The sequence below is a fragment of the Lemur catta genome, chromosome 4 (assembly GCF_020740605.2).
Source record: "Lemur catta isolate mLemCat1 chromosome 4, mLemCat1.pri, whole genome shotgun sequence".
Classification (NCBI taxonomy): domain Eukaryota; kingdom Metazoa; phylum Chordata; class Mammalia; order Primates; family Lemuridae; genus Lemur; species Lemur catta.
In genome coordinates, this window is record NC_059131.1 from 7,213,695 (window position 1) to 7,238,752 (window position 25,058).

General features: G+C 33.8%; 1 protein-coding gene across 5 annotated transcripts in view; it reads right to left on the reverse strand.

The window, feature by feature from the left end:
• The window catches only part of ROCK2 (Rho associated coiled-coil containing protein kinase 2), a 122,315-nt gene that overhangs the window by 22,112 nt on the left and 75,145 nt on the right, over positions 1-25,058 (reverse strand). For all 5 annotated transcript variants that reach the window (XR_006734622.1, XR_006734623.1, XR_006734624.1 and 2 more), the window contains 15 exons: positions 22,188-22,332; positions 19,838-19,976; positions 17,573-17,664; positions 16,636-16,795; positions 14,658-14,718; positions 14,030-14,041; positions 12,845-12,924; positions 12,639-12,687; positions 11,895-12,030; positions 11,710-11,801; positions 11,235-11,481; positions 10,749-10,855; positions 8,374-8,533; positions 5,286-5,446; positions 4,713-4,897 (listed from right to left, as the gene is read on the reverse strand). Coding sequence is in view for 2 of the 5 variants with exons in the window: in XM_045549044.1 (XP_045405000.1) it covers positions 4,713-4,897; positions 5,286-5,446; positions 8,374-8,533; positions 10,749-10,855; positions 11,235-11,481; positions 11,710-11,801; positions 11,895-12,030; positions 12,639-12,687; positions 12,845-12,924; positions 14,030-14,041; positions 14,658-14,718; positions 16,636-16,795; positions 17,573-17,664; positions 19,838-19,976; positions 22,188-22,332 (1,826 nt within the window). In the remaining 3 variants the exon portion in view is untranslated. The remainder of the gene's footprint in view (positions 1-4,712; positions 4,898-5,285; positions 5,447-8,373; positions 8,534-10,748; positions 10,856-11,234; positions 11,482-11,709; positions 11,802-11,894; positions 12,031-12,638; positions 12,688-12,844; positions 12,925-14,029; positions 14,042-14,657; positions 14,719-16,635; positions 16,796-17,572; positions 17,665-19,837; positions 19,977-22,187; positions 22,333-25,058) is intronic.

Genomic DNA, 25,058 nt, shown 5'->3' on the forward strand with positions numbered 1-25,058 from the left:
ATTCACATCTAACACAATTCAATCACTTTGCTTACTTATTGGCTTTTAAACCTCTGGGTAAAAAGGAAGTTATGACTCAATGTCACTTATCCATATTATCTCTGTATTTTATTGTTGATGAGTATATTATTGAGAATTCATGATTCTTATTTCTGACTCAAAAATGTGAGAGATGCTAATAATAAATATATGAAAGGTCAAGTTTTTTTTTTTTTTTTATTTCAGCTCATCATGGGGGTACATAAGTTTAGGTTATATACATTTTCCATGTCCCACCCATGAAAGGTCAAGTTTTAAAACTGACCATCATCAGTTAAGCCCACTTGTAGCACACCCTAGTATAATTTCAATATCAAGATCTTCTTGAAGAGCCCATATCATTCACTTATATGTAACTTTAGAAACCCAACAATTATTAGATATTTAAGAAAAGCATTTTTCAGGAAGTAACCATGTAATAGGCACATGGTTACAAATGAATAGTACAGAAGAGCAGGAAGGAATTATTATACAAAGAAATAACAGCCTCTTAATCTACTCCTCTCCAACCCCACCAATCCTACCCATCTACAAGATATCACTTTGTTTCATTTCTGGGTTTTGTTCTTTCGGTGGTTACCTCCACATTTCAGCTATTTCTTGACATAAATTTTAGATATCATTTACCAATTCCCTGCTGCTAGACTTGAATTTAGCTCTCTTGCCACCCCCAGCTTCTCCCCAAACCCCAAATATTAATAGTTGTATCATTGGTTTAAGTGACATGATTAAGGCTCTATTTCTTTTTACTTCAACCACAAAGCATAATACCCCCGGTCTGTTAGATGAGAACTCTAGCACTCCCATCCTTTGTCTTTGTTTTTGAAATTTCACGAGAACATGTCGAGATGTAGGTCTTTTTTCATTCAGTTGCTGGGTCCTTTCAATCTAAAGACTTTTCAAGAGCTATGGGAAATTCTCTATTATTCCTTTAACAATTTCCTCCCCATGGTGTTTAGTCCTCTCTGGAATTCTTATTAGCTGGGTGCTAGAACTCTTGGAACAGTCTCTCTATGTCTTACCTATTTCTTTTGCATCTTCCATATCATTTCTTTTTGCTCTACGTTTTGTAAAATTTCACCTTTTCTTTGAACCCTTCTAGTCAATTTATATTGGCAGTATATTTTTAATCTTTGAGAGCACTTTCCTATTCTAGAATAAGTGGAAGTGGTATCTCCTGAAATTTTTAATAAATACTAATTACAAGAGGATTTTTATAATGTTTCTGTCATTACAGAACTTTTAGAAGTTCTCTTCTACTCCTTGATGTATGTTTCCTTTAGGGCGCTTTTTCTTTTCCTTTTTTCTCTACCATAGTCTTCCTCTTTGATATTGAAGGCTTTCCTCATGGTTATTTATTTAGAAAGGAAGTGAGAGAAATTTTAATCTCTATGCACATGGGAGGAGTTTTCTCATTGGCAAGCTTCAGTTTAAGATGAGAGGCTTAAAAAGCCAGCATTAAGCAGTAGGATCCCTAAATGCCGGACTGAAGAAGGCTTTTCACCCCATACTAGCTATTCCATTATAATACCCTAGAGGTTGTGCCCAGTTTCTTTAGAGGATAATGCTCTCAGAGGAACTCTAGTGGTCTATGAACAAATTTCAATGACCCCTATATGTTTTTCTAAGCCTCTCCTTCTCATGTTTTAGATTCTCAGGCCAGTAGGGCATGATGACCAGAATCCTGAAAATTTTAACTACCTGAACTTTCTAAGTTGTTTCACAGAAATGGCAGAATTTCTGCAAGACAAGGAGCTAAGACTCTGAAGCTCTGAGGCAAAGTTCCTGATGCCAAGACTCACCAGCCCCCACAAGCTGCGCCAATGCAGGTAGCCCCCTGTTAATTTCATCACAACTTGTTCCAATGCACATAGCCCCTCCTTGTAAAGCCCATACTGTTTGTTAGGGAGACCGATTTGAGGCTGATACTGATTCCCTGTTCTCCTGACATACATCTTTCGTATTAAAAAATTCGCTTCTTTGTTGGCAATCCTCGTGTCTCAATAATGGGATCTTTGTGCAGAGAGCAGCTAGACCTAAGCCCAAACCCCCTTGTGGTTTCATAACAGTAGTGGGAGGTACCTGGCTGCAGACATTTCTATAAGGGTGGTGGTGAAGTATGACCAGTCGATTATTCCATTCACAGTGCCACATTTACTCCAGCCCTTCAAGGCATTTCCTTTGAATATTGAAATGTTTTTTTCTTCATCTGCATCCCATTTTATATATACTCCTGGCCTTATACATAGTCCTTGCTCCCTTCATTCCACTTCAATAGTCACAAGGATTCTATCAGTTGCCATCAAAGGACCTTCTTGCCCTCCATCCCATTGTCATTCTTATTATGGGTTCATATATTTAAAAATTTCCTTACTAGAATTTTACTAGAATCTTAGAAGGAAGAAGAGATATATATGTTGGCCATTTTAAAAAGCAGCCTATATAGCACTTCATATGTAAATTCCCTTTGTATGTATCTTTTTCTTTTGACCTAACATTCCAATTATTTATGTACTTGCCTTACCTCCTCTCCCCAATAAATAACTTCTGATAAAACATTAGTAGCTTCTCCAGAGTAGGACATGTACTTGATAAATCTTTCTATCTCTCCCAGTGACTATTCCAATGCCTTACACATAATAGGGAAGCATTCATTCATGCAACATTTATTGAAGATATTCTATGTGCAAGACCTTAATCAAGGATTGGAGAGAACAAAACAGAAATGATTTTTGTCCTTCAGTGAATTTATAACCTATTAGGTGGTTGAGATAGAAAACATGGGTATCTTTGGGGAGGAGTGACTAGGAAAACAGAGATTAAAAAACAAGAGACCCATGTGAACTTAGAAAGAAAATAAGAGGTATATATACTAAGTACCACAAATAAGGTATAAACAAAGTGTTATTAGAACTGAGGGAAAAGCACAATCTAGATGATTAACTACCTCTTGCATTCATATAAACACCATTGTTAGGATAGATACTATGGACAACATTCAGCCAAGCAGTTTTAAACTGTATTCCCTAGAGCCTAGGATTCACTGCTTAGGCTGCTGACTGAAGCTAGGCCAATGAGTTTAATCCCAGGACTTTGGGGTGCTTTCTGAACTTGGATTCCAATAAAGTTTGATCAGAGTCTCTCCAAATAAATGAAGCTATAAGACATATCTCTAGAGCTGTCAATGGCCAAGTTTTCTGTTAAATGGAAAAAGCAGGCCTAAAATGAGAAGAATAAACTTGATATACAGAAAAACAAAGCAAAACAAAACAAAAAAATCAAAGATGAAAATGTCTGAATACTGTTCCAATTTCTAGTTCTAATTTTATTTTATTATATTTTATTTTATTTTCACAAGGTCTTGCTCTGTCACCTGGGCTACAATGAAGTGGCATCATCATAGCTCACTACAACCTCAAACTCCTGGGCTCAAGTGATCCTCCTGCCTCAGCCTCCCTGAATAACTGGGACTGACTACAGATGTGCACCAACATTATTATATTTTTTTGTAGAGATGGGAGTCTTGCTATGTTGCCCAGGCTGGTCCTGAACTCCTGGGCTCAAGTGATCTTCTCACCTAGGCCTCCTGAAGTGCTGGGATTACAGGTGTGGGCCACAAGCCTAGTATCTAGTTCCAATTTTAAAAGTTGAACTCTCATTAAGAGTCTACGCTTACTCTGGCAATAAACAGATCAGCAAAAAGAACAAAGTCTACACGAATATTTTGAGCATCCTTTCCTGGATAGTGTCAATTTTATGGATCTATCACAGGTATGTAAAAAGCAGGCAATCAACAATGATGAAAACAGTAGAGTAAAAAAATAAAAATAAATAAATAAAAACTTCAAGATACCAAAAAAAAAGAAAAATGGTAGAGTAACAGTCATAGTTGTAGTGGTATTAACAGTAATAGTTGTAGCATTAACAGTCCCTACCATTTATTGTGTGCTGGATGCTTTAAATGAATCATGGGTGTCCTTTACAAGATCCCTAACAAGCAAGCTATTACTGCCCTCTTTCAAAGGTGTGATAAAAGGCTCAGAGAGCTTAAACTATTTTGCCAAATGTTGGTCAACTAGTAAGCAATGGAACTGATATTCACACCTCAGTCTGTCTGCTCCAAAGCCTATGTTTCTTTCCACTCTATCACACTGCCTCTCATCAAATACCTGGGGTCCAATATGACCTTTAGTCACGATTGGGAAGTAATTATACTACTAATAGAATGAATGAGAAAAACTTTAATAGCATACTTACTGTATATTTTTAAAGTATTTTAACAATATGCTTTCCACTTTCTAAGTACATTAAGTAGAGCACTAGAGTATATCCTACAAAATCATTACAAAAGGCACATGGACAACAGGCTTGAGAGGCAGTCCTGAGGAAGAATCTTATGGAGTGAAAATCACAGACATTTTCCTTTGCTGCAACACCAACATACCTTCTCTACCTCATATTATCATTAGGTAGCAGCAGTGAAAAACTGTTGGGGAAACAAATACAGTCTTCTTTAAGGACAACAGTGGCATTCAACACACAACTTTTGCAGAAAGAAAGGGAAAATATGGTCAGGAGAGTAAAATGATCAAAAGAAAATCCCCAGATACACCAAAATTAAGATAATTTACAAGTAGATAATTGTGCATATTAAAACTTTGTCTCAAACTTACTTTCGAAGTTCAGCGTTTTGTTTTTCCAAGTTCATTTTCATTTCCATGAGATGGTTATTCTCTTGTTTTAATTGCTTTTCTGACATTTTTAGTGTGTTAACTTGCTGTGTTTGCATCTTCAAGTCATTTTGCGTAAGGCAACGCTTCTGAGTTTCCTGCTCTATTTTTAATGTCAAGTTTCTAACCTAAAAAACAAATTGTGAACTTGGTATAGTAGTAAATTGATTTTTCTTATCAACAAAGTGGCATCAAATATGGTGATACAAAAATAGATTCTTACCCTTAGGAAGCTAATTCATTTCTTAGTAAAATACTTTTTATATTTCTAAGAATGTTATAAATATACCTTTAAAATAAAATATAATCTTTGAGGTAAAAATAATTTTTAAAAATTTTAAAGTATGGCTCATTTAGTATATCATCAAATGATATGCTTAAACCTACAGGCTGTAGAATGCTATTTTATAGAAAAATTTTTTAAATTATGAAACCATCATTAGACCTTTACCAATAAACCTAATTTCTTATTAATTCATTAAATAGTTTATTAGTATTAGTAAAATTAATACTTACATCCTCATTTAGCACATCTTTCTGTTTAAGGAGCTCATTTATTTTCTGTTGTGACTGCTTGAGGTCACAGTCTAATAGGGAGCACCTTTTTTCAGCTTCCAGCAATAGATTCTCCACTTTCTGTTTTAAAGTCCTTTCCTCCAATAGCTTCTTCTCCATTTCTATTATAATAAAAATGGACATAATCATAAATTTACAAATAAAAGCAGATCAAATATATGACACAGTGCTAATAAAAATTACAATAAGTCATGCTGCCTTATATTTTTATTAATTTTCAATTAACATTTTCATCACTCCTTTCAACATATTTGAAATGTCAAGAATTTCATGCTTGAAAATTAGGAGTTTTATTTGCAGTGTAAAAATGTATCACACTCTGCAATATTACATTTATTCCAATGGATGCAGGATAATCCTGCTTTTGTGTTCTATAATAGACGCTTACATCTTTAAAGCTTTTTTAAAAAATTTTCCCACAATTCAATGTCTCTCGGTTTAGTAATTACTACTTTTACCTTAAAACAATACAGGTAGATTCTATGACCTCTATGGCTCTTTCCCTACTAACATATTATTATGCAGATATTGAAAATTATCTTTTAGGGAGACAGTGAAGGGTAAGACTCTGGAACTAAACTTCTTGAGCTTAAACCCTGGCTCTGACACTAATTATTTGACCAGGCAGGCGAGGTGATTAAGCTCTCTGGGACAGGGACAATAGCACCACCTTCCCTCCCAGGGATGTTATGAAGATTTTTGAGTTAATACACATGTGGCACTTAAAAGCTGTCTGGCATACGGCAAGCACTTGGTAAATGCTCATTATTTAAGAAGCATTTTTAATAACCTAAGAAAATGCTCACAATGATTTTAAAAGAAAAAAAAAGTATAGAAAATGGAGAAAATATATAACATATTACCCTAATTAGTAGAATTATGGGTAATCTCTGCTTTTTTCTTTTAACTTTCCTGTATTTTCCAAAAGATTTGCAATAAACTTTTAATCTGTTTTATTAATCAGAAAAGGCTTTTAAAAGCTTCTTCCATCTTGAAATGAAGAGCAGAAAGTTTGTCTAACCAAGTGATTTCAATATTGAATGTAAGTTATTACAGTTAAAGGATTATCTTTTGATATATTGACTAGTACTTCAGCTCAAATCCAACTAGAGTTTTTCTGTTCCTTCATACCTAATGCTCAACATCTAATTATCATTTATTAAAAACTTTTAGCTTTTAATGGTCTTCAAAAGTATAGAAAAAAGAAACATTCTTCATGTACTACTACTACTAATTTCTAAGCACTCTACATGTGTTATTACACTTGATTTTCACATCAATCTAACAATACTGTAATTGTTCCTTTACAGGAACCAGGCATAGAAAGTTTAAGTAACTAGACAATGTCACACAGCTAGTAACTATTTAGTAAGCCATATTTTTAATCCAAGGAAGCAACGTCATGTGGCAGAAAGACCAAAAGGTTTAGGCTCAGATTTGAATACCATCTATAATATTCAACAGTTTTGTGTACTCATGTGTAAAAGATGGAGGTCATCCAGCATTCTTATATTAGTGTTGTAAATAATAGTATGAAAAAATGGTAGTTACATTATACTGAACTGGTTCATTTTCATCAGTTCAGAGAATAACCAATGAATGAATGTATTCATTTCAAGAAATAATCACCGTAATGTAGGCATTGAGAATACAAAGAGGCACAAAGGAATTTATTGAGGTGATGAAAATATTTTATATCTTGTTTTGGGTGGTAGTTATGTGAGTGTATCACAAATGTCAAAAATGTTTACATTTTATTGCATATAAATTATACCTCAATGAAGATAATTCAACTCTGTCTTCTAGGCCACAGACAAAGAAATGTGGCCCACTAACTTCCTCCCTCCCAATTATATTTTTCTAAATAAAACACTCATTTCATTTCTTTTTTTTTTTTTGAGACAGAGTCTCGCTTTGTTGCCCGGGCTAGAGTGAGTGCCGTGGTGTCAGCCTAGCTCACAGCAACCTCAAACTCCTGGGCTTAAGCGATCCTCCTGCCTCAGCCTCCCGAGTAGCTGGGACTACAGGCATGCGCCACCATGCCCGGCTAATTTTTTCTATATATATTTTAGTTGGCCAGATAATTTGTTTCTATTTTTAGTAGAGACGGGGTCTCACTCTTGCTCAGGCTGGTCTCGAACTCCTGACCTCAAGCGATCCGCCCGCCTCGGCCTCCCAGAGTGCTAGGATTACAGGCGTGAGCCACAACGCCCGGCCTCTTTTCATTTCTTATCCTGAATTAGCGCCTTAAACTAACCTGATTTTAATACGAAAATCTGTAATTTTAATTATATGCAATAATTAAAGTCAATTTATGTGCTAAGTTACTTTTTCATAAAGGTTATGCTTCAATATGAAATGAAATTTCTGTTCAAGAGTTTTAAGACTTGTACAAGAATACTTTAAAGTACTGATTTCCTCTGGAATTTCAAATCCATCATAATTATAAATAGTTTGGAAAACAAGAAATTATCCTAAGACAATTCCAGGATAAAGTCTGGTTTGTGGAAAAGTTACCTGGTTCTATTAGTATTATGCAGCTTTTACCAATCTGGCTAGTAACTTCATCATGCCAGAGATCAAAATATTTAGTGACCTTATATTTTAGTTAGGCTACCTATTATTTTTAAATCTTTATCTTGCATAAACTGGCAAGAATTTTGTAATACAATCTGATAAAATGTCAAACCATAATAAATATTACAAAAAAGAATATATTCCCCAAATCTGAGTACATATATCTAGAACTTCAGTCTGTATACCTGTTAATATTGATACCACTGAAATATTAATTTCTTTCTGATCTAAAAACTTGGTCAAATAATTTTATGTTTGAACCTATCTTAGAAATAATTGTTGTAATGATGCAAAGAAAAAAAAAAACTATGTAAAGCTTCCATAATAGTTTTTTCCCCTCCAGTTCCTAATATTTGGCAATAAAACAAATATTTTTCAAAACCAAAGAGTTGAATATAGAATCACTTCTTAGGAAAATGCTGCTGGAAAACCCTCTTTTAAAAATGCATACCTTTCATGGCTTCTGATTTAGCTTCTTCAATGGATTCATAAATCTTATTTTTATCTGCTAGCCGTGCCTTTGTGGCTTTGTGTTCAGCCTCCTCTTGTTCTAAGCTCTGCTGTATAACTTTTAGTTGGTATGTCATATCTATTTCCATGTTGCTCTTTTCCTATTAGAAATTTAAGATGGCAGTTATCAACAAAAAAGACTGACTCACAAATTCAAAAACTTTCAAAATTGTTAACAGACTTATGAAGAATGTTCAATATTTCTCCTCCCTCTTCATCCAAACTTCTTTTAATAGTAATCCATGTACTCTACTTCCTCACTTCCCACTGTACCCATCTTCCACACCTCCACACCACTGGTTTGAGATCTGTATTCAGATCGCTTAAGCTCAATAAATTGATCAATGCTATTCTCAATATCAAATTTTAAAGACACTATTCAGTCTTTATCTTATTTGAACTAACTGCTGCCCTTGAAACTATCCCTTGACACTCCTGACACTGTAGTCACTTGGTTCTCTCCATCCTGCCTGCATCTCTCCTGTTACTTCTGAAGTTTCCCCACTTAAATGCTGATGTTCTTTGGAGGTGGTATTCTTTATCCCCTCTTGCTATTTTCTAGACATATACCACAGATTTTCTAATTCTTTGATTTCTATAGTTCATATCATAAATACAGGTATTTTTTTCAAATAAAATCTTTAATACTAAAAATGATTTTTTCAAACCACACAATCCATCAAGACAGTAATCTACTCTGCTATAAAAAAAATCACTGCTCTACATAATCTCTTCCTGTATGAGTTACTGCACTCAGATGCTTTCAGCTACTTACATACTCATGACTCTCAAATATTTCCAGCTCCCACTACCATAGCTGGCTACCTTGTAGACATTCTAATCTGGCTGTCCCACAGGCACCTGAAACTTAAGAGGACTAAAGTGGATTTATCATTATCTCCTCTAAATGAGCCATTTTCCCTTATTCTTTATTAATTAATGGCATCACTATATATCTAGTCACAACCTGCAAACTCGGGACTCATCTTGACTACTACTTGCATGCCACATCTAATCAATTACTAAGTGCTGCCAAACATTCCTCTCCCAAATATTTCTCAAAGTCATCCCTATATTCTATCCTTTTAGCTACTGCACTAATTAAGTCTCCATTACTGAAAAAGTCTTCTGACTAGTCTCCTTGCCCCTAGCCTTGTCCTTCTCAAATCTATTCTCCACATAACACACAGTGATCGATCTTAAATGTACCTGTAATAAAAACATCCAATTTAAAGCCGTTAATTGGCTGGCCCATTACTTAGAGACTATATTCTAAATTTCTTAATAGAGTATTCAAAATTTTGCATGATCTAGCTCAAGCCTACCCCTGGTAGCCTTACTCGGCCATTGATTTCTCCATACTCTTACGTGAGGACCACATCTTCCGGCCAATTTCAATCTAATGTCTATTTTTTTTCTAAGTTGTATTGGAACATAGCCACACCCATGCCTTTATGAATCACAGCAAAGCTGAGTAGTTCCAACAGAGACTATATGTATGGCCCACAAAAGCCAAAATATTTACTATCTTGCCCTAAAAAGAGCAAAGTTTGCTGACCCCTATTCTATATTCCAGAAATATTGAATAGTTTGTACTTTAACAAGCAAACAATGCCTTTTGAATTTTCTATCCTCTTTGCCTTTGTTCATGCTGTCTTCCTCAACTCAGAATGTGCCTTTACTTTGTCAAGCTATCCTGCCCTGGATTCATCCTATATACCCAATATATACATACACCCTGTCTATACTTCTATCATTCTATTGACACTGCTGCATTAGATTTATCTGTGTTCTTTATTATTACTTTAAAAACTACCTATTAAAGGTGACTTTATTCAAGTCAAGGTCTACATCCTGATATTTCTACTACATATGATACACCAAATATTTAAAGAAATGAAGAAATAAGTGAATGAAAATAAAATGCTAACTGTACAGAACCTCGAAATCTGCCCTGGCTCATAGTATTTTTAAAGAAAAACTAAATGTCAAAAGTCATGATGATTGTATATCATATCATTTTTAAGATATGTTACAAGTCAAAATTTAATTTTTACGTGGATCCCTAGAGAGAAGATCCTCGTTACACACACTCCAGGAGAGTCTCTTCCTCCACGAGCACTGAGGGCTGCTGTACGGTGCTACGGGAAGCCTTAAAATACACAGCCCTTGTCTATACAAGCAAGTCTCAACAGGAAAGAGTCCAGGAGTACATGGAAATATTCCAATTAGTGATTTCCCTCATTTTAGAATAACTTTTCTAATCTGACACTGTACTGTCATTTTCTTACAAAAATATAAAGCTAATTCTTTTACCTTTTCCAAATCAGTAAATCTCTCCTGTAGTTGTCTCTTCTCCAGCTCTACTTTTGCTAGTAAGATTTTGCCATTCTTTAAATCTTCTTCTAGGCCAGATATTCTACCTAAAAATTGTAACATTATTTTAAACAATAAACCCACAAAGTATACACATTCAATAAGAGTAAAAAATACAGAAGCCACATCATTATTTTGGAGCTGTTATTTGTGAGCAGGAGTTATATACTTGTTGGTATTGTGCTCTACAGTTAATTTAAGTGGGACCCAATCTACTACCAGAGGAGTCTGATACTTAAAATCATACTATTTGAAAGTAAATATTTTGTTCATAAAATTTTATATCAATATACTTCTAATATTCTAACTTTACATAACAAGAGTAGTATATACAGAAATGTGCTACTACAACATATTATGTATCATCCAAAGCTATTTCCAAAATACAAATGAAGATTAATTCAAGTGCAATCACCACTTTAATACCTTGTAAATCATTAATTATCTCTGATCCATGGGTTCGGTCTCTTCTTTCAGATTCCAGAGCTGACTGAAGATTAATAAATTCCTTTTCAAGTTTTAACTTGGTAGTCTCCAGCAGGCAGTTTTTATCTTGAAGATCTCTATTATTAGATTCCAGCTGCTGAATCTGTTTTGAACTTTCTGCTTGGGTTTTTCTTAACCGGGCTGCAGTATCAGATTCTGTTCGCAGCAAAGCACTGGTTTCATCCAGCTGGTATTCCAATTAAAATCAAAGAAACAACAGACGAGTCCACAATGAACATACATCAACTTATTACCCATTACAAACTATTTAAAATAAATAAAAGCTTAAAAATATTTTCCCAAGGACTTCCCTCCAAAATTAGAGGCCTTTTGCAACATTGCCAATTAAAACTAATGTTCAAAAACAGTCATAAATAAAACTCAACATCCTTATAGCAAACTGAGATCAACATACTTGTCTCTGGAGTTGATTCACTTTCTCAGTGGATATTTGAGAGTTTTGATTTCTTTTTTTCAAATCTTCAAGTTGATCTTTTAAGCTGTTAACTATGATAAAAAGCATTTAAGTGCAAACTTCAACACAACATATATACATTTAATTTTTTTCTTGAAAAGCATTTAATATTTTACACCACAAACCATCATTTTCCAAATTTCGTTTCTTGTCTGCTTCATGATCAGCTTTCCGTTGATATTCTGCATTTTTGTGCTGGAGAAGTGCCTTTTCTCTTTCTAATTGTCGTAAGGCTGACTCCACATTTTTCCTTAAGGTAATCTAAAAAAATGCTTCCAGTTATTATCAAAATGTATGCATAAAAATCAAGTCAAACAAAAAATACTTCCAACAGATAAAATATTCCAACAGATAAAAAAGACCTAAAAAAAAAAAAAGCTATTTTTTTAACATTTTGTTAAAACTGTGTTTTCCATGTTTATAAAAAACACTCACCTTAAAAAATCAAAACCATAAATGTTTTATTTACTATTGAAAGCCAAACTTTCTGTAACTTTCTATCACTACTGAATCTATGTTCAGTATGTGTCTAAAATGTTATAAATAGCAATTAAAAAAAATAAAACAAAACAATGGTCACTCTTTGTTTTTAAGCCATATCATTAACTATACTATAAATGCAATTTTTTTAGCTGAAATATCTATGCATGCTAAATTAACTCAAGTTTGCAAAAACATTAACAGAATGAAGCCTATTATAACATAGTTACCCTATAATTTCAGTCCTGTCCACCAATGCTATAAGGTAGGTTTTACTGTACATCAAGATATCGGTATGTATTATCATGGTACTAAAAAGAACTCTATAGGTAAATCAGACATCAAAGACTTTTACTGACAAAAATGTTAAAAGTGTAGGGCAACTGTACCTCTTCTTCTAGCTCCTTTGCTGTTTTCTCTAGGCGAGTATTAACAGATCTAAAGAATTTCAAAAAAACCAGTAAATAACTCTCCTAATTTACAATTTTAAAAGTCTATAAATTTAAAAATAATTACATAATTACTTTGTAGCTCTCTTTTTGTAGTAAAATGTTTAAGCTTAAATTTTATAATATTAATAATTTCCAAAACATACTTGCATTTCTGCTCTAGTTCCTCTTTGGCTTGTATCTCATTGCTAAGGTGTTCTTCTAATGTATACAGTTTTTTCTGTATCTGTCAAAACGTGAAAAACTATAATTATAAATTCTGGCCATATTTGAAGATGAGAGGCTTAAAGAAAACAATGATAATCTTATTTTGTCTTTCCACTCAACATAATGTCCTCTATAATGGCACAATATTTGTACCTTAACATGACTTTTATTGATAGAAAAACTTCCCCAAGACTTGCTTTTTCTCTAGCACTGTATACATGTATGAACACACTTATGTAAACATGCATGAGAAGCTCTAACTTTGGCAGAATTCTTCTACGATAGCAAGCTTTAAATTCATTAGAAATAAAGGGTACCATTTCTGGTATCTTCCACTGCTCTTCTATAAATTACCTCTTTGAAAATATTTTTACCATTTGTGCTAATAAGATAAAGATAAAAGGTCTACATCTGAAATGAATATTCAGAACATTAAAATGAGTATGTTCAAAGATATATTACTGTTCTTTTTTTTTTTTTTACTGTTCTTAAAGCTGTGTTGACCTTTAAACAAACTTAAATTATTAATAATCCATTTTTGTAACATTATTAAAGAATTTAACTTGTTGAGTTTCTGTGTTGCCTTAGATACAGTGTCAGGTACTTTATAAACATTGTCTCATTAATCCTCACAAAAACCCTAAAATGATGGTAGCTTTATATCTACTTGATAAACTAAAATTCAACAAAGATGAATAACCAGGCCACGACAGCACTGCTAATAAGTGGCAGTGCCAAAACGCCAATGCAGGTCTAGAGACTCCAAAAACTCTACTTCCCATAATAAGAATATGCAAGCTAGTGAACTAGTCAAGTTTAACTGCTATTGGCTACTACTACATTAAGTACAATTTGAGTACACTGGTTATCACATGTTAATATGTTCCTACTACCAGTTATATATCCTTAATAAATAAAAACAAGAAAATTACAAAATATATATTTTAAACAACAGATCCATAGAAGCAATAATAAAAAGGATACTTGGTAGAAAAAAGGTTGGGAACGTCTCTTTTGGGTAGACGTAGTACTCCAAATGCTGGGTGGGATATGACTATATTAAAACACTGCTAGAGTGATGACTTTTTCTCAGTTTTTCAATATATCTGACAGTATCAACATACCTCTTGACTTTCCTATTTGAAACAAAACAAAAAACACAGAAAACATTAAAATGCTTGTTATACCTTGCAAAATTCACAAATCATACCAAAATTATCCAACCTACTTTTTTAGTTTTCATAAGTCTGAAGAAAATATGTTTAGCATCATCATTCATGCGTATGTATATGTGCATGTATGATTTAGCTTTGAATACAGTTACAAATGATAGAGGTCACAAAATATTGTAACAGTTTGATAAAATTATCCTTTATATAAATTCATTCCTAAATACTCAGAATTTGAATCTCTTCCCTACTTCTCTATCCTATAGCTTATTATCTGTACTTTTTCACAGCACTAAGATCATAAAATTTTCTAACTGGTATTATAGCTCTTTATAAACCTATTATATCATTTTTGCCACTGAACTAAGCCTAAAGCCATGTATAATTCATTTTACTAGCCATCATGTCTTGAACAACGACACTGTTCACATAAATGAATCATTTCAATGTCTTACTAAACGGTATTGCACAAGTAATGCCACCTCATGATTTAAAAAGTAGCATCAAATTAACTTTTTAAAAGCATAGGTATTACTAAAATATCTGAACATGTGACTAAAATATAGTAAAAATCTATACATACTTCATTTTTCCTTGATTGTACTGAATCATTTTCTCTACAAGATGGAGAGTCACTTAATAACCTAGAGAAGGGGAAAAAATAAATTCTTTTGCATTTCATTTTAGTCCATTTTCTGTCTTATTCAACCAAGTTATTCTCAGAATTAAATATTAACCACAAAGATTTCTTTCTTTTCACTTCAACATATTATTTTAAATGAAGCAATATTTTCCCCTCCAGACATTCATACCATTTTCAGTAATTTAAAATGCTAAACTTTTCTTGCCTTTCCCTCTTATTGAATAACCCAGTCTTTAATTTTGTTGGAACTAGACTCACTAAATGGAACTATACGTCCCTCCTCTTCATCTCATTTGAGTTTCTATAGCTATTTTATCCTTCTTCTACTCCATCTTTTAGAAAAAGATTTTGCTCTTCCTTTTGAAAGATAACAACTCTTCATCTCCCAGTCTTTTTTTTTTTTTTTTTTTTCTTTTTTTTGATGAGACAGAGTCCCACTCTGTTGCCCAGGCTAGAGTGCCATGGCGTCAGCCTCACTCACAGCAACCTCGAACTCCTGGGCTCAAGCAATCTTCCTGCCTCAGCCTCCTGAGTAGCTGGGACTACAGGCATGTGCCACCATGCCCGGCTAATTTTTTCTATATATATATATTTAGTTGTCCATATAATTTCTATTTTTAGTAGAGACAGGGTCTTGCGCTTGCTCAGGCTGGTCTCGAACTCCTGAGCTCAAACGATCCGCCTGCCTCGGCCTCCCAAAGTGCTGGGATTACAGGAGTGAGCCACTGCGCCCAGCCCATCTCCCAGTCTTAATATATCATCATCACTTCTATTTTACTGTCAACTTCTCCCTCTCAACTGGGTCCTTCCCCACTGCCTATAAACAGCCTTGGGTTTCTTCTGGAACTGATATCCTCATTTTGGTCAATATTACAGAAGTTTTTGGAACCTTATCATTAGTAGGGTGACCAATTCACCCTGCCTGGGATTTTCCTGGTTTTAATATGAAAGTCCCAAGCCCCATCTTGGGAAACTGCTCAGTCCTGGGGAAATTATAACTGTCAGTCTCTCTGATCATTACATACATGGATGTATCAAAGGCTTGTCAAATATGTTTCTCAAATGTCTTTAATGCCTCATACTCAACTATTATATTTAACAGTTTTCAGTGGTCCCTCATTGCCTGTCAGTCAAATGTCCCTTAGCAGAGCACACAACAATCATCTGCTGCATTATTTGTCCCCTAAATCCAACTCCAATATATTTTCTAATCTTATATCCAATACTCACTTTAGTCAAACAATTTTTATTGAATGACGTTGTTCCAGGCTTGGTGCTAGATGCAGAGATTATAAGCAAGAAAATCACACAGTCTCATCAAGTCCTTCGAACAGTCATAATATAATAGCACATTCTGTATGTTTGAGCCCTACTGGACTGAACTGTTGTGTAGTCCGCTTCCAATGTATGCTTACATTCCAAACTGTTGCTTCCACTATTCACCTCCTCAATCTCAGCCACTCAAAACCCTTTCTGATCATTAGGTTCAGCTAAAATGCCACCTCTCTTGCTGAGAGGTCTTACCTGACTTCTCCCTGCTCCCACCCAAAAGAGATATAACTTTCATTTTTCTTCCAAACCATCTCAGATTCTCTTGGCATCTTTCTTAAGGCAACTGTCACATTTTACCCTTTGTTATGACTATATAATTCTCTTATATCCTTCATGAATTGACAAGCTCCTTGAGAAGCAAGTATTTGTTCTTATTCCATATCCCCAAAAGCATATGGAACAATGCCTTGCAATCATGTGTAAATGAATATCATATAATATTCAGAAATAATGAAAATTAAGAATAATTCTTCTAATAGTCCTTTTGAAAAAATAATACTTCATCTTTCATAACTGAGTCTCAAAATAAGATACATCTTATAGCTAGACTCCAAAAACAATAAAATTTAACAAATAAATCACATACAAATTTTCTCTGTAGTAGGTAAATCCTATAAAAGGCAGCTGATTTCCCACAAAAGCTTTAGGAATTGGGAAGGTTTCTACATCTCCTTTATCATCTTCAATGTCATCAAAGTTGCTGCTGTCTATGTCACTGCTGAGTTCAGGTACTACAGGAGCTGCCGCTATCAAAAGAAAAGAAATGAATTGTTTCATTCATAACCAACATGTAAGATATAAGCCACCCGACTATTTTAATTATAACAGATTAATATATTATGATTATACCATTATGATTTGTTATATAATATTTTAGCAACATATCTTCCATTTTATGATTTCACAGAATTAAAATTTTATAAGTAATTTATTGCCATATTAGATCAGTTTTAAATATAATCAATTAAACAAGCAAAGTAATATGATATTATTCTAGGTGTTAAAAATTACAAGCACTGATAACTTGCATATAATTCTTTAGAGTCCTCAGTTTTCCCCATTTTTTAGATAAAAATATTCCTTACCCTTAAAATAAATCAATGTCACATATACACAGACTAAAAATGAATTACTATGCTTATCCTAGCATTAATATTTACTAGAGTATGGTCTCCATAAATAATTAATTGCTGATTTATCAATTCAAACACATTCAATTTGAAGGATTACATTCTCTCCATTCTGAAAATTATATATACAAAACTTAACTTGGCAAATTAAGAAATATATGTTTATTACAAAAGTATTAAGTAATATTGCTAATAAATATACATTAATTTACTAAGATATTGAGGAAATATTTAGTTATGAATATTGCCACAGAACGAATTTGAAATGAAATCTCTCAATTTAAAAATGAGTTAGCAGTAAGTACATCAAACATGCTTGTTACTTCAAAAAAAGAACCAATTTATGAGATATAAAATGTGATGGAATGGAAATATTTAGATTTATTAACTTACTCTCTCTTATGTTATCCCAATTCCATTGATCATTCTTAAAGAAGGGATGTTGTTTGATTTCTTCTACCCCATTTCTCCCAAGTCGTACCTCCCTAAACAACGCAGAGATTGTATTATAAAAATTATAAAAAATAAAAATGTTAACTCTTAACAGTTTAATCAAAATAAAGATCACAAATTAATGAGATATTTTTATGAAAAGCTTCAGCTTAAATGTTTCTCAAAAATAAGCAATCCCAATTTTTTAGTATCATCTCTTTAGACAGACTGTGATGAAATAAATATCATGGAAAAGTAAAATATGTTTCCACCTGTGTTTGCATCAGATGAAAGTACACAGGAGACTTTCAAGTAAAAAAACTCACTTGTATGTGCCAAAACCACATGACCCACTAACTTCAGGATGTAAAGATATACAGGTCTAAACTTTTGTCATAGAAGAGTTACTCAAAACCTCCCTAATATAAATATTATTTTAAAAATCTCTCCCCTTCCATAAAACACTCATTGTAGGCTGGGCACAGTGGTTCATGCCTATAATCCTAGCACTTTGGGAGGCCGAGGTGGGAGGATTGCTTGATGCCAGGAGTTCAAGACCAGCCTGGACAACACAGCCAGACCCCATCTCCACGAAAAATACAAAAATTAGCCAGGCATGGTGATGTGCACCTATAGTCCCAGCTACTTGGGAGGGTGAAGCAAGAGGAATGCTTGAGCCCAGAAGTTTGAGGTTGCAGTGAGCTGCAACAATGCCATTGTAGTCTAGCCCAGGCAACAGAGCAAGACCCTGTCCCCAAAATTAAAAAAAAGCCATATATTATGTTTGGAGCTATCCATATATTTACTCTGATAAATTCTATCCCATTTATACAACATTTATATTAAAGTTATAATTCTGAATACAAGAAAAATGTTACTAAGAATTTCATTCTCTGACCCTCTGAGTCTTCAGTGAAGATGGCATGGGAAAAGAGAGCATCTGTTTTATGTTGAACACAGAAAGCCTCTGGAACTGTGTTCAACATAAATAGGAAAACCTACAGACTTTAAAAATTGCTAAAAACAAACCTTTCATAAATAGTACTCTTTTCATTAACATATGGCTTGTATCCTGCTTTATAATTTATAATTCAGTACAAATTGTGATCATCCCCACCAATCCCATTTAGTACCCGTATCAAACATTGTACAGGCTAAGCTACTCCTTGCCTACTCTAGAAAGATAACATCTCTCCTCCTTTTCAAAGATAACATCTCTGGATCTCTAAGTCTTAATAAAGAAATCATCACTTCCATTGTACTTTGAGTTTAGCATTGCAACTTCAAATTTATAATATCACTCAATTTTAAAATATGTATCCCAGAATTCCACCTTTAAGATTTTACCCTGTAAAAAATATGCAAAGATGAATATATGAGGACCGTTACTGCAATACTGCTTGTAACAGCAACTAGCTTAATAAACAAGAAGATGTGCTGAGGAATCATAGCATGTTAGAGGCAGAAATGTCCTTAGTTATCTATTTTGAGCCCATTGTTTATGGATGAGTAAAATTATCTCCCCCCAAAGTAAAATAATTTCCCAAGGTCACAAAGCTGATGAGTAAAAGTTTGGACTGGGGCATAAGCACCCTCTTGCATGTGTTGATCCTTTGACAAGATGACTCCTATCAAAAATATAAAATAGGACATCAGAAAAAAAATTGAATAGAAAGACCAAGAAGAAAAATCACATAGCTTTTTAGCTTTACTTTTTGATGCAAGTTATTACACCTTTATCTATTTCGTTTTTAAAAATACAGAATTTCCAGGACAGATTTGTTCATATTCAAATGCAAATAAAAAAGGGTTGGGCAGGAGGTACTCCCAAATGAAACATAGTTGTGTACTTATCTACACGAAACGCTCTCCTCTCAAAAGCTGTACCATCAAGAGTTATATGGATTTATCATCTGAGAGGGTAAAATGTCAATAATATAAAAGTTTTATTTCTTTCAACTGCATTATTCCACTAAATTCTATTTTTTCTTTTTAGACATGAGGGTTAAGGTTAGAGTTAGATTTACAATTGGGCTGTAAACAAAAAAGGAGCAGGGCGACCCAACACCAGGCTTAGCAATAGGAAAAGGCTAATCCAAAATTAAATGCAACTTCGATAATGAGAGAAAGGGAATCATTTCATATGTAAATAAGTTAGATATGCTTTTATTTCTACAAATTTACACGTAAAAGGGCTTTTCTCCAAAGAAATTCAATGTACATTACCTATCTGTTAAGAAGGCACAGATGAGATTCTTCGCATGTTTAGAAATTTCTGCATCTTCAGGGAAACACAGTGAATTTTTATGATCCATAATTTTGCTATATGTTCCTACAAGTGAATCTGCATAAAAGGGAGTATCCCCTAAAAGTTCAAGAAAGAAGATACTGAGATAGAGAATGCAAATTAAACACTTTTCATCTAATATTTAAATATAAAATAATTTACTAAATAGTTCAAGAGAAAGATTTAATAAGTAGGGTCAGATCAGTCAGAGTTCTTCAATACTTGAGCTGGATCAGCATTTTGAAATTACTCTCTAGAGCTGTATTATACAATGCAGTTGCCATTAGCCATATGTGGCAATTTAAAGTTAAAGTGAAATTAAATTAAATGAAAAAATGCAGTTCCCTAGTTACATTATCACATTTTAAGTGATCGATGTGGCCAGTGGCTATCACACTGAACAGCACAGATATAAATCATTTCCATCATGACAGACTGGACAGTGCTGCTCTAACAGTTGGACCAGCTTTATTATTTTACATAGGAGGAAGCTGGGCCCAGAGAGGTAACATGGGACTTAAGATGATAAACATCTAGAATTGAAAAGGGCAGAAATGGTCTCCCAATGCAGTGTTCCTGCAGGTTAATGACTGATAAACAGGCACTCAAGCAAGTGTAAAGATAGAAAAAGCCAAAGGCACCATTTTGGCCAGTACTCATCTAAAGCCGCAAGGGTTAAAGGTCCTGCCAGTATGCCTATACTGTAAGTAACTTTAATGAAAATCAGACTTTCCCAAATCAGGAAATCCAAAACTTCAAAAGGGGTATTCAGGTAGTTATTTTCTGTTTATTTTCAAAGGTGGGGTGTGTGGAGGAAAGCTTTGAATTCAAGATTGTCCCAGTGCCATTTTTAACTGAGAACCCTTTAAATGCACTCTAGTGCCAACCAACCTGAGCAAGCACGCTATAGTCTTAGAACACTGCAAATTGTTGCCATTCAAATTCTAAATTCAGTTCTCAAAGTTAAAAACAGCAGTAGGAATTCAAATGGTCTCTTCAAATGAGCCCAATTGCTTCCTCCAAAGTAGCTTATTTTCAAAATCCCTAGAAGGAGGGTCTAACAAAATATACTCTACTTTCAAAATATCACAAGATACAACCTCATGCATCATCAGATCAGGCCAGAGATGGGACAACAGACAGCTACAGGGAACCACATGGTATATACAAAGAGACTCACTACAAAGACAAAGCCCCAAAACAAAGCAGGTCATACCATGACATGAAACTAAGGATAACAAGATCAATGCACGGGATGGTCACCGAGAGAAGGCAATTTATGCCACAAAAAAGTTCCATAGTAATTATTACTTAAATTCAGAATTTACCAAAAATTTCTGAATTTTTAGCAATAATCACACAGATTCCATACTACCAATTTCTTTTGGGGTCATCTTCTAGAAAATAAATTCCTTAACTCCAAAAATATATTTTCAAATCTAAAGCCATTCTATATAATGTTATCAGCTGTATTACACAAGCCTTGGAAAGTAGATTAGCTACATTTTTTCCCCTCATCCCCATTCCACGTAATTCAGGCATTGGATTCCTTAGCCAGAAGATATTTTTGTGACCTAGTATTCTGGGATGGGAAAGCTAAGGAATAAAATCTACCATGTAAAGAAAGTTTGAAATACTTCAGCCTTTCAAATTTTGACTTGGTCAAAGTAAAACAAATAATTCATTTTGCCTCTGAGCTTTTAAAAACTGAATATTATAAAATATATTTATCTTGACAATTAAGCAGTCAGTAACTATATTTATGATTCAATCCACTGGAATTACAAACAAAATTTATATACAAGTAGTAAATAGAAGGAATACAGTTTGCAAAATCAGTTATATAACAATTATAGAAACTAAAGAGTATTTTTAGTTCTCTATTATTATTAGAACAAGTATTAAGTCATATATTTAAAAATATTTGTAACAAATACAATTGATAAAAAGAATCCTAGAATGGAGGCCCACTGAAGTTGTAAGCTTCTTATTCCAATATTTTCTAAACTCAAAATGGTCTACTGGAGAAATATTTCCTAGCAATATACTTTCAATTTTTTTCCCACGTTCTACTTATTCTATTCAATCATTATGCCAGTATCAGGCTTGATATTAATTTTCCAGTTAACAATCTGTCATATCAAATACTATTAATTCAAAGTTTCCAGAAATTCCAATATTTTCCCAGGGAACAGGCAATTAATTTCATTATATTCTCAAATTCTTGACTGAACTAAAGTGTTATGAGAAGGGTTCTGAAAGAAAGAACAAGTTAAAATATTTACTTACCCACTAGCATCTCAAAAAGGAAAACACCTACTGACCACCAATCACATTCTCGTCCATAGTAACCATCACCCCCTTGTGATTTCAGAACCTCAGGTGATATATAATCAGGTGTTCCAACTGCTGTATCACAGTGCACCATGCCTGTCTGGGTAAATAGAAGATATAAAGAAAAACAGATCAGTGTAAAAACACACACATATAAATGCAACTAATTCATTTATTATTAGACACACAGTGACTATATATTGCTACCAACAGAACTTAACTGCTGACATGGCTTTGGGATACAGGGAATACATTACAAAATGCATAAAAATATCTGGATTATGGGAGATAACTCTAAAACACAGGAGGCTCCATCAATGAAAGAAAAGGTGGTAAACTCCACGGAGATTCCATGCAAATCAACAACTTTGTTTCTTTTTCTTATTTCTTACATTAAAAACTGGCTATAAGAGAAGTACAAAATGTGGTCTGAGGGCACCTGACCTGGAGAAAAGAAAAGAATCATTAAAGAAAGCTTTCATATTCCCAAAATAAACTGAAGCAACTAAGATGACAAAGGGCCCCAGTTGAATATAAAGAAATGGTTCTTATATTATCAAGAAAAAAAATGAAGAAATCAATCAAATGTTTAAATTAAAACAACTTAAAAGTTTAAAACTACAAGCTACACTTCCAAGCTACATATTTAGAAATATGCAGCTGTGGCATCAATATATTTGGCAAAATGATTTTAAAAAATGTTTACCTGTGTTTACCTTCAGTAGGTAATAAGATAATCCCTATGTGATGTCATTTTGATGAGGACAATAACCATCATGGTTGTGTGTATGTTATGTGTGTGTATGATGTGTATGTGCACATGCTACAAAATAAATCACTATAGTAGTATAGTGCTACATAATACTCTACATAATACATTCACCTCCAGCTCTATCGAACCCGCAATGATTTTACGGATTAATTTAAATGCCCTTTATTCCCTTTATCTGCCCAGTAAAGCATGTGTTACCCACACTCCTCATACAGAAGCTATAAAAACTACCAAACTATTAAGTATTACAACCATCTTGGAAAAAGGAAGGGTAACGTATTCTGTAAACATAATTTATGTAAATGTTTTTATTTAAGTGCTACAAAACGTGTTAAACATGGGATGTTAATTTCAAAAACAATCTTTTCTCTTTTCATTCAATCACAAACTGGCAGAAATAACTCAATGATTTTATTTTCCCAAGTCTACAGCAAATACAGAATTCATTTTCATTTAAATATAAATTTAAAAAATAAATTTTATAGAAATAATTAAGCAAACTACGGGAGTCATGCTTTGTGTGGATTATTACAAAAATGAATGATGAACAAGAAAGTGCCTGACTTCAAAAAGCAGGGGGATGCAATTAATTGTTTCATAGACTATACTATAGTTTAGACTTCTGTTGGGAGAAAAATTAATACAGACTTATTGCAGTAAAGAAAATTTCTTCATTTGACATATATCCATAGAAATTAGACTTCAAAACAAAAGAAGTGTTTGGAAAGGATGTGGCTAATTGCATGCACAGTATGTTGATGGTTTGAGAAGTTCTGTTCTGGTGATTTTAATTTTGAAAGTGAGCCATGTGGCTGACCTGAGACCAAGGTGGATAATGATGAGCTGAAAGCTGTGGTGGAAGCAAATCCATCTCAACCTATGCGTGAATCAACAGCAAGGTTTGATGTTACTATTCCAACAACATTAGGCCATTTGAAACAAATCAGCAAGGTAAGCTGGATAGATGGGTTCTGCATGAATTAAATGAGCGTCAGAAGAAAAATCACTTCAAAGCTTGCCTTTCTTTGCTGTCATGACATAAAGGCAAACCATTTCTACGCTGTATTGTTATGTGGGATGAAAAATGGATTCTTTTGACAATCGCAGGCATTCAGCACAATGGTCAGATAAAGATGAAGTACCAAAAGACAGTCAAAAACCAAACATACATCAAGAAAACCCCAATGGTGTCTGTTTGGTAGCCCAGCGCTGGTATTATCCACTACAGCTTCATTAAATCTGGTCAACTGATTATAGCGGGTGTGTACTGCAACCAACTGGACGAAACAAGGATGCAAGCAAGCAGTCAAGATTAGTCAATAGAGACAGGCCAATCCTCTCACAAGACAATGCTCAACCACATGTCACACAAACAACACTGCTCAAACTACAGAGAGTGGACTTGGAAACTCTCTGTCATCCACCATATTCACCAGACCTTGCACCAACTGACTACTCCACTTCTTCCAGGCTTTGGGCCACTTCTTGCAAGGAAACTTACTCAATTTTCAACAGTCTGTAGAAAACACCTTTTGCGATTTCATCACCACTCACTCTCCAGGCTTCTTCACTACTGGCATAAGCAAGCTACCATTAAGATAGCAAAACTGTGTCAACAGGTTAGGCGCATACTTGACTAATTGCACTCCTTGTTCGAGACATAATAAACTACACTTTTGATTCAAAATTGGACATTTCATATTTAAGGACCTAACAGAATATAAAAAGTAAGAAATGAATCTGTTTTATAAATGAATAACATAATCACACCGAATGGGGTAGGAAGAAAAGAACTTAAGTAACTTTGGAAAACAGTATCCTAATGGGATACTATAAGACAAAAAACAAAAAGAAGTATATAAAAATAATACATTTTACTTAGCAAATCTGTTTGTCACAGGGGTAGGAATTGGCAATTCTGAAATAATTTTATGTGTATACTAGGGTTGAACAAGTAAATATACTGTAGATAATGAGAGTCAAGTTTTTCACTATTCATGAAAGAAATTACAAAAAAGAAGGAAGACTAGAATAAAACCTGGTGTTGGACTTGA